General features: G+C 39.3%; 2 protein-coding genes across 2 annotated transcripts; both read left to right on the top strand.

Moving 5' to 3' along the window:
* Positions 1 to 1195: 1195 nt before the first annotated feature.
* On the top strand, positions 1196 to 2827 carry LOC135510557 (uncharacterized). The gene is made up of 4 exons (XM_064931573.1): positions 1196 to 1611; positions 1778 to 1912; positions 2121 to 2182; positions 2295 to 2827. The coding sequence occupies exons 1-4, from the start codon at positions 1263 to 1265 to the stop codon at positions 2424 to 2426; spliced, it is 678 nt and encodes a 225-aa protein (XP_064787645.1). The 5' UTR covers positions 1196 to 1262; the 3' UTR covers positions 2427 to 2827.
* A 4155-nt stretch (positions 2828 to 6982) lies between these two features.
* Positions 6983 to 8108, top strand: LOC135510081 (uncharacterized). The gene is made up of 5 exons (XM_064930875.1): positions 6983 to 7034; positions 7139 to 7486; positions 7577 to 7705; positions 7809 to 7858; positions 7983 to 8108. Exons 1-5 carry the CDS (start codon positions 6983 to 6985, stop codon positions 8106 to 8108), a joined length of 705 nt encoding a protein of 234 aa, XP_064786947.1.
* Positions 8109 to 9733: the final 1625 nt, after the last annotated feature.

The raw sequence follows: 9733 nt of genomic DNA on the forward strand, positions 1-9733 counted from the left end.
TTGCATGGGCCTAGTTTGGCCTGATATAAATGTAAAATAACTCATTTCCAGAACATAATTGTCCTCCAAGTGTGAAAGCTGATACTTGGATGGTTTCATAAGTCTCAAATCCTCAGCAGTAGTGGCTGAGGTTGACTTGTTTTTGTAGAAGTGTGCAACAAAATGTATAGATTTTTCAAATCTTTATTTTGTCAAAAAGGTGCCAACAACACCAGAGTTCACTTCCTCCTGAAAGCTTTGAATTGCCTTCTACAGACATGAAGTGAGAAATACAATGTATTTCAAAGAGTGTATGTCAAAGAGGACATATGTACCAGTAGTCTCAGCCAGCGACCCAACTAATGAAAAAATACAGACAAGTAACTCTGACTGTACATCATTTGAAGGGCTGCTCTAACTATGGTATGCCACAGGACACATGTTAGATTGTAGTTTTTATCACATGTTTTATGCCTGTTCAGACATCCAATAATATCACTCAGTTCAGAGTTTCCGCCTACTTCATAATGATTACCCAATGAGTGTCATCATATAAATGGTGCCCAGTTGTCAGACCCACACACTGTACAGTGCAGAAAGGACAGTAAAATTATGATTATATATTGGACAATCTTTTTGTTTTATGGCAATTTTGGTGAGCAAGAAATATAAATGTGGATCCTTTTACTTTTTTACATCAGTCTTTTTGAATCCATTTGAATGACTATGTTGTCTGAATAATGATAATAATGTATAATTCTGTGCTATACCTTTGTCTGATTTATTTTGTTTGTTTTCTTCACAGGTTGTGCACTTAGCAAGGATGTAATCCAACCAGACCCGTTGATAGTTACCCAACTGGGACAAAATGTATCTCTCACTTGCTTTTTTCAACTTGATTTGATGAGCAGAGTCTCTTGGTTCAAGCAATCTGTTGGACAGAAGCCTCTTCTCATGGCATCATCATATTATCTCTCTAAATATAGTTTGCATTTAACCAAGGACTTTAATGAGACTAAACGTTTAAGTGTGAAGAGAGGAATTGACAGCTTTAACCTGACCATCTCAAAGACAGAGTCAGAGGACTCAGCTATATACTACTGTTGTGCTATGGAAGTGGGCCAAGTCACATTTGGAGAAGGAACATTTTTAATTGTCAAAGGTAACTTAAAGTGCTTCCTAATGTGTGTTCATATAATGCTAAATTAATGAATCTAGCAAAAAAACATGGAATGTACACACCATGATCTTACTCACTCTCTTTAGATTCAGGGTCCAACAGCATGTCTGTGCTCCAGCAGCCTTTGTCTGAGTCAGTTCAGCCAGGAGACTCTGTGACTCTGAACTGTACAATACACACTGAGACCTGTGCAGGAGAACACAGTGTCTTTTGGTTTAGACAAGGCTCAGGAGAATCCCATCCAGGAATCATTTACACCCTTAGAGACAAGAGTGATTGGTGTGAGAAAAGTCCAGAGGCTTGTCCTCCTGAGGCTGGGTCTCCTACACAGAGCTGTGTCTACAACCTCCCCAAGAGGAACCTCAGCCTCTCTGATGCTGGGACTTACTACTGTGCTGTGGCCTCATGTGGGGAGATACTGTTTGGGAACGGGACCAAGTTGGATGTTGAAGGTAAGTTGTGCATAACCAAAATACGGCACTACTACATCAATATCGATATGTAAATCTTACACCTTTAGTTGATAGTAGATTTCAAATGATTTAACTAACATTCATGCCAAATGCATTGAGAAAAAAAAGAATAGAAAATAATTAAGCCTTGTTTTTTGAGTTTCAGACCTGTTGGGTTATAAGAGTAATCTTCTTTTCTTCGTATTTATATCTGGCCTGACAACTGCTGTGATTCTGAGTGTGATTGTCAACATTATCCTCTGTGTGATAATGAAGAGGTCACAATGTGAACACTGTGCAGGTACAGTAAAAGTCTTCATAATAATAGTAACATTAATAATAGTTATAGATCATAAAGTAGGGTGAAGGCTCAACCTCCTTTTATCACATCCCTCTCTGGCCTACTTCATTTTGAAACAGAAAATATGACATTCACAGTAGTATGTATTTTTATTGGTAAACAAGAAAAGGTTTAGAATATATTGAATGTTTTGACATTTGTCTTTTAGCGGGGACCCCTTTTCAGCAAAGCCACTATGGGAATCCTCATTCCAACAACACAGACCAACAGGTTAGCTGGATCAGTTCCACTGTATCAAGAGTGCGTCTGGATAAGCATAAGAGTACAGCATTAGATTTGACCCAGAGACTGAACTGAGTGAGTCTGTGTTTCATTCCCACAGCTCCACGGTGACGATGATGGCCTGAACTATGCTGGCCTAAAGTTCACTGACAAGAAGCCCAGGAGACAGAGGAGAGAACAGAGAGAGGAAGAAACCATCTACTCTGGTGTGAGTCATCAAGTCAGGATGTGACAGTCCTCCAATCAGCATAATTTTAAGTTGAGCCCTACTGACCTCCACTTTGAGCTTTACTGTGTCCGTGTGACTTGGCTGTTCTGTACATTCCTCATTTGTTATAAAATGTAATAGTAGGGTCTAGCTGTAGAGACAGTCACTGCATTGGAAAATTCTCCTAATAACGACATGGAATCCCTCAGATGCAGAGCATAACTGTCCGGCAAGTGTGAAAGATGATTCTAGGATGGTTTCAGAAGTCTCAAATCCTCACCAATAGTGGCTGAGGTTTACTGACTGGATCCATGTATTTTTGTAGAAGTGTACAACAAAATGTATATAATGATTTACAAATGTCTGAACTCTTCCCTTTGATGATATTAGTTGTAACATGGAACTCTGTAACCTGCCTATATATGTGTGTGTGACAGTTCAATAAACACATTCTTTTGTTTCCTATGTTTATTCACTTGCCCAATTCTTACCACTTATCTTGTCTTTGATTTTCTTCCAATTTGACATGAGTGTTTTGTGTAGATCGTTGACAAAAATGATGAAAAAATACAAACCAGTAACTCTGACTTCACACCACTCCTCCCTTTGTGATAGCACTCCTTTGTGATAGCGTAAACATTTTTAGAGAGAATAGCATCATTGATTCATCTATGAATACATACTGTATGTATGTAAGATGGGACATTTTTTGGACCTCACTTCCTCTTCAAACAACCAATGGAGCCAACCTGTGGTGCATGTAGATACATATTTCCGCTGATGCTGTCACTTCACTTTGTCTCTTGACCCTCATCTCTGTTACACCAGACAAGAGAGAAGAAGTTGAAAGATGTTCAGTTTGTGTCTAGTCCTGTTTATCATTCCAGTTTAACAACTTAAAATACTATTTGTAAACCAAGGATTCTAATATTTCTTACTCCTGAATCAATGTTTAACAATGTTTCATTCACACACTCAAGGAAACCAAACACTGTACACCACACCCAACCAGGATTTAAGATTAATGTAATTGAAGTAAGTAAATGTTTGTGTTGTCTGATTAATCTTCTCTGCATTTCATTTATTGTGAACACGGTGGACATTGGCAATCCATGTCCTCTTCTGCACGTTCATCTCGGAGACAATGTGACTCTGCAATGCTTCTATCTGAACAGAACATCTTATCTGATGCTACAAGATAACTGTAGGAAAGAGTCCTCAACTTGTATTTCCAATTCACAAGTATGATGGTGTTGCAATATTTCACAATGAGTTTATGGATTACCCTCAGTTCACAATGCAAAGTGGAAATTGATTTTTATCATCGACATATCTCCAACACTCAGCCACCACATTTTCTATAGGGGAATGGAATTCAAATACATTCTCTTTCTGAAAGGTGGGGTACTGTTTTATTAAGAGTAATGTTATAAAATATGGCTAGTTATGTTAATTGTTGTACAGCAGCCTGTGTCTGAGTCAGTCCAGCCAGGAGACACTGTCCCTAGTGGAAGTTGTGCCCCTGAAATTACACATTGGTTTCCTTACCCTATAAGCAGTCTTTGGACAAGATATGACAGCAATCCTTGCTTTGGTTTAGTTTACATGGCACTGTTTCTAAATGCTAATATTTTAGCATTTGTGGCAGATATCCCATTCAAGTCATGGGTCCAATATTAGCCTTTTTCACACATAAAGTCCAAATCATTTGAAGGTATCTCAAATTAATTCAGAAGCTCAACAGAGTCACTTATAGATGATAGAACATGATGCAAAAAAAATGCTCAAATCAGTACCTTCTGCAACTTTTTGCACTTTTTTGGATACTATGTCTTGAACATGAGGTAATTATTCACATAATCAGATCACCATAGGAAACAGATTTACTGACATGTAGACTTTCTTGTCAGGTTGGAAACGGGACCAAGCTTGACATCAAAGGTAAGTGATACATTTTGTTAATATACAGTGGGGCAAAAAACATTTAGTCAGCCACCAATTGTGCAAGTTCTCCCACTTAAAAAGATAAGAGAGGCCTGTAATTTTCATCATAGGTACACTTCAACTATGACAGACAAAATGAGAAAAAAAATCCAGAAAATCACATTGTAGGATTTTTAATGACCACCAACAAACAAGCAAGATTTCTGGCTCTCATAGACCTGTAACTTCTTCTTTAAGAGGCTCCTCTGTCCTCCACTCGTTACCTGCATTAATGGCACCTGTTTGAACTTGTTATCAGTATAAAATACACCTGTCCACAACCTCAAACAGTCAAACTCCAAACTCCACTATGGCCAAGACCAAAGAGCTGTCAAAGGACACCAGAAACAAAATTGTAGACCAGCACCAGGCTGGGAAGACTGAATCTGCTATAGGTAAGCAGCTTGGTTTGAAGAAATCAACTGTGGGAGAAATTATTAGGAAATGGAAGACATACAAGACCACTGATAATCTCCCTCGATCTGGGGCAAGATCTCACCCCGTGGGGTCAAAATGATCACAAGAACAGTGAGCAAAAATCCCAGAACCACACGGGTCGACCTAGTGAATGATCTGCAGAGAGCTAGGACCAAAGTAACAAAGTCTACCATCAGCAAGGGCATTGAAGATGAAACGTGGCTGGGTCTTTGAGCATGACAATGATCCCAAACACAACGCCTGGGCAACGAAGGAGTGGCTTCGTAAGAAGCATTTCAAGGTCCTGGAGTGGCCTAGCCAGTCTCCAGATCTCAACCCCATAGAAAATCTTTGGAGGGAGTTGAAAGTCCATGTTGCCCAGCAACAGCCCCAAATCATCACTGCTCTAGAGGAGATCTGCATGGAGGAATTGGCCAAAATACCAGCAACAGAGTATGTAAACCTTGTGAAGACTTAGGGAAAATGTTTGACCTCTGTCATTGCCAACAAAGGGTATACAACAAAGTATTGAGATAAACTTTTGTTATTGACCAGATACTTATTTTCCACCATAATTTGTAAATCAATTCATTAAAAATCCTACAATGTGATTTTCGGGAATTTTTTTTCTCATTTTGTCTGTCATCCTTGAAGTGTACCTATGATGAAAATTACAGGCCTCTCATCTTTTTTAGTGGGAGAACATGCACCATTGGTGACTGACTAAATACTTTTTTGCCCCACTATAAATAGTACAGCATTAGATTTGACCCAGAGTCTGAATTGAGTGAGTCTGTGTTTCATCTCCATAGCTCCACAGTGACGATGATGCCCTGAACTATACTACCCTGATGTTCACTGAAATGAAGAGTACCAAGCCCAGGAGACAGAGGAGAGAACAGAGAGAGTAAGACACCATCTACTCTGGTTGACTTATCAAGACAGGATGTGACATGTAAGGGTCATTCAATCAGCATCATTCTAAGTTATGTTCCACTCTTCCTCTGAACTCAACTTTGATCTTGACTGTTCCAGTGTGAACTGGCTATTATATACATTTCTCATTTGCTGTAGGATGCCTTTGCATGGGCCTAGTTTGGCCTGATATAAATGTAAAATAACTCATTTCCAGAACATAATTGTCCTCCAAGTGTGAAAGCTGATAAGCTGATCATAAGTCTGATCATAACTCTCAAATCCTCAGCAGTAGTGGCTGAGGTTGACTTGTTTTTGTAGAAGTGTGCAACAAAATGTATCGATTTTTCAAATCTTTATTTTGTCAAAAAGGTGCCAAAAAACACCAGAGTTCACTTCCTTCTGAAAGCTTTGAATTGCCATCTACAGACATGAAGTGAGAAATACAATGTATTTCAAAGAGTGTATGTCAAAGAGGACATATGTACCTGTAGTCTCAGCCAGCGACCCAACTAATGAAAAAATACAAACCAGTAACTCTGACTGTACATCATTTGAAGGGCTGCTCTAACTATGGTATGCCACAGGACACATGTTAGATTGAAGTTTTTATCACATGTTTTATGCCTGTTCAGACATCCAATAATATCACTCAGTTCAGTGTGTCATCCTACTTCATAATGATTACCCAATGAGTGTCATCATATAAAAGGTGCCCTGTTGTCAGACCTACACACTGTATAGTGCAGAAAGGACATTCAAATTATGATTATATATTGGACAATATTTTTGTTTTATGCCAATTTGGGTAAGTAAGAAATATTAATACGGTTCCTTATACTTTTTTACAACAGTATTTTTGAATCCATTTGAATGACTATGTAGTCTGAATAATGTTAATAATGTATAAATATGTACTATACCTTTGTCTTTGATTTATTTAGTTTGTTTGATTCACAGGTTGTGCACTTAACAAGGATGTAATCCAACCAGACCCTGTGATAGTTACACGCCTGGGACAAAGTGTATCTCTCACATGCTTTTTTCAACTTGATTTGATGAGCAGAGTCTCTTGGTTCAAGCAATCTGTTGGACAGAAGCCTCTTCTCATGGCATCATCATATTATCTCTCTAAAAATAGTTTGCATTTTACCAAGGACTTTAATGAGACTAAACGTTTAAGTGTGAAGAGAGGAATTGACAGCTTTAACCTGACCATCTCAAAGACAGAGTCAGGGGACTCAGCTATATACTACTGTTGTGCTATGGAAGTGGGCCAAGTCACATTTGGAGAAGGAACATTTTTAATTGTCAAAGGTAACTTCAATTGCTTCCTAATGTGTGTTCATATAATGCTAAATTAATGAATCTAGCAAAAAAACATGGAATTTACACACCATGATCTTACTCACTCTCTTCAGATTCAGGGTCCAACAGCATGTCTGTGCTCCAGCAGCCTTTGTCTGAGTCAGTTCAGCCAGGAGACTCTGTGACTCTGAACTGTACAATACACACTGAGACCTGTGCAGAACACAGCGTCTATTGGTTTCGACAAGGCTCAGGAGAATCCCATCCAGGAATCATTTACACCCATGGAGACAGGAGTGATCAGTGTGAGAAGAGCCCTGAGGCTGGGTCTCCAACACAGAGTTGTGTCTATAACCTCCCAAAGAGGAACATCATTCTCTCTGATGCTGGGACTTACTACTGTGCTGTGGCCTCATGTGGGGAGATACTGTTTGGGAACGGGACCCAGTTGGACATTGAGGGTAGGTTAAATAGCTTTCATTGTTGTTCATATCTCCTATACATATGGTTGCTATTCTGAGTGTCTTCTATTTTTTCTAAAATTTCAGCAGGCGGGAGTGTAGAACCTCTTCTCTTTGTATACTGCCTGGCCGTAACATTGGCCTTTGCGTTTATCTTGATCATTCTCCTTGCCTGCATCATTTACAAGATGAAGAAGACAACGTGTCTGCAGTGCAGTGGTAAGTGATTAAAAGTTGCTTTTCGTTGATGTCACCATCTCTAGATGTAGATCAACTGGAAGACCTGGCAGTATCTATAGGGTTTTGTGTCTTTTTTTCTCAGAACTGGTCTCTCAGACAAGAGGTCCTTCAGTTTCCCGGTCAGATGCAAGTGTAAGCAGAAAAACTTTTATGTTGCATGTCTTGTACAAATACAAACTTTCACACTTGGCTTGCAAAACCAAATTCTGCAAAAAGTAATACCTTTAATGTCAAAAAACTATTTTGTTCTTCACAGAGCCAAGATGCAGACAGTCTCTATTATGTTTCTCTGCCTCTGAGCAACAAGAAGAACAGGTCTAGAAGACAGAGAGGAAACATGGAGGAAGAGACAGTGGTCATGTACTCTGGAATTAGACAGTAGAACTGGATGAATTAAACAATTTCCCCTTCATACTAGATAACTCTTTAACTAGCTCTAGCTTCGTTAGCTATTTCTTTGAATGGATATGCTGAAGAAATGTGATGAAAACAGTTGTTAAATATTTTTTTTATGTAATTAAAAGTATAAATCATTTCATGTTTAACTTCTCTGTCAAACTTTTTTTTACGGTTGATTTGCATTTGTCAAGAAAAAAGAAAGCATTTCCAGCGGTTAAACCTAATTAATTTGAATAAGTTGAACTCAATGCATTTTGTTCACACACCTCTGTGGTCATAGTGGAGGATGTTACAGTGACCTTACACTTTTGGAAATGAACCTTTCATAGACCTTTAACACAGGAAGACTGACCTGCAGCAACACACTGCACTCTACTTTTCCTCTCAGGGCCACCGTACTAGTCACACCCTTTAGTGCAACAATGGTCTGAGTGCTTACAGTGTAAAGGTCAATGTCTTCACATTTATGTGAAGTCAGGTAGTCCCTTGCATCATGTTACAGTGAATAACGTAGGCCCCTTTAAACATAATCACTCATAGTGAAAGTGGCATAACAGCCACCACCACAGAAGGAGGACAGGCCAGTTAGTGTAGGTTTTCTTCCTTGTTTTCTCTTTAAGACATAGGCCTACAGATTGCATGCCACACACCCCTTTACATACACAGCATCATATGTACAGGCTTTCTGTGGTCTGCTATGAAGAATACACAAGGCTGTAGCTATCTACACTTTGTTAAGGCCTGTTGGCCTTCTGCACAGGACCCTCTATGTCTTTCTCTCTCTGTCTCTCTCTATGTGGTTTCAGCAGGATGTCTCCGTGGTGTCAGTCAGATGTTGCTGTTGTGTTGTTGTGTCTCTGTTGCTGTTGTGTCTCTTACTTTGGGTGGACAAGCCCTCTGTTGGCCAGCTGCAGTACATAGTATTGTAGACAGTGTGAGCATAGTTAGGCCTAATAAAGGATAAATCCACAGTAGTGACGTTTAAAAAATCAACAAAAAAACTGAACATCGACATATTCAAACTTGCTATGTGATAAAGTAGTGCATTACAGAATCAAGCTGTAGAACAACATGAAAGGATAGTGTTTGTTCTATTCATGGTCTACTAGGCGGTCTATCGAGTGTTCAGCTCATCAAATTTGACCATCAGAATCAGACGTTATCTTAAATCAACCAGTGAACGCAAACACAAGTTTCCATTCCTTTCTGTGGAGAGACTGCATTTTACACAGGTCAGTCTCGTCCAGTGAAGGAAGCAACTAGGATGATTAAACTCCTCACCTTTCTTTGATCTGGAAAGCATGTCAGTAACATCTAGCTCAATTGACTAATGTTATACATGCTCTTTATACATTTAAAGTGCTTACTATAGGCATTTGGTAAATGTAATAAAAAGCAGAAAATATAGTGGGGTTTTTTCATGTGCATCTCAAACACCAGTTATCGGAGGGGTGTCGTGGGGGACAGCATCAGCCAAGGGACCAGGAAACACCGGCCTAAGAAGGGAGACATGAAACGAAGGTGAGATACGGTAGTCACTGGAAAGCTGTTAACTATATGTGACCTTCCGAAGATCCTTGAACGGCCCCACAAACCGGGGGCTTTGCA

The sequence above is a fragment of the Oncorhynchus masou genome, chromosome 23, assembly GCF_036934945.1.
Source record: "Oncorhynchus masou masou isolate Uvic2021 chromosome 23, UVic_Omas_1.1, whole genome shotgun sequence".
Lineage (NCBI taxonomy): Eukaryota > Metazoa > Chordata > Actinopteri > Salmoniformes > Salmonidae > Oncorhynchus > Oncorhynchus masou.

Excerpts from the sequence above, each read along its gene's own strand:
- LOC135510081 (XM_064930875.1), top strand. The coding sequence starts at position 6,983 with ATGGAAGTGGGCCAAGTCACATTTGGAGAAGGAACATTTTTAATTGTC. Across the intron at positions 7,035-7,138 it reads AACATTTTTAATTGTCAAAG|ATTCAGGGTCCAACAGCATG; the intron begins GTAACTTCAATT and ends CACTCTCTTCAG. Across the intron at positions 7,706-7,808 it reads AACGTGTCTGCAGTGCAGTG|AACTGGTCTCTCAGACAAGA; the intron begins GTAAGTGATTAA and ends TTTTTTTCTCAG.
- LOC135510557 (XM_064931573.1), top strand. The coding sequence starts at position 1,263 with ATGTCTGTGCTCCAGCAGCCTTTGTCTGAGTCAGTTCAGCCAGGAGAC. Across the intron at positions 1,612-1,777 it reads GACCAAGTTGGATGTTGAAG|ACCTGTTGGGTTATAAGAGT; the intron begins GTAAGTTGTGCA and ends TTTGAGTTTCAG. Across the intron at positions 2,183-2,294 it reads CCAACAACACAGACCAACAG|CTCCACGGTGACGATGATGG; the intron begins GTTAGCTGGATC and ends TCATTCCCACAG.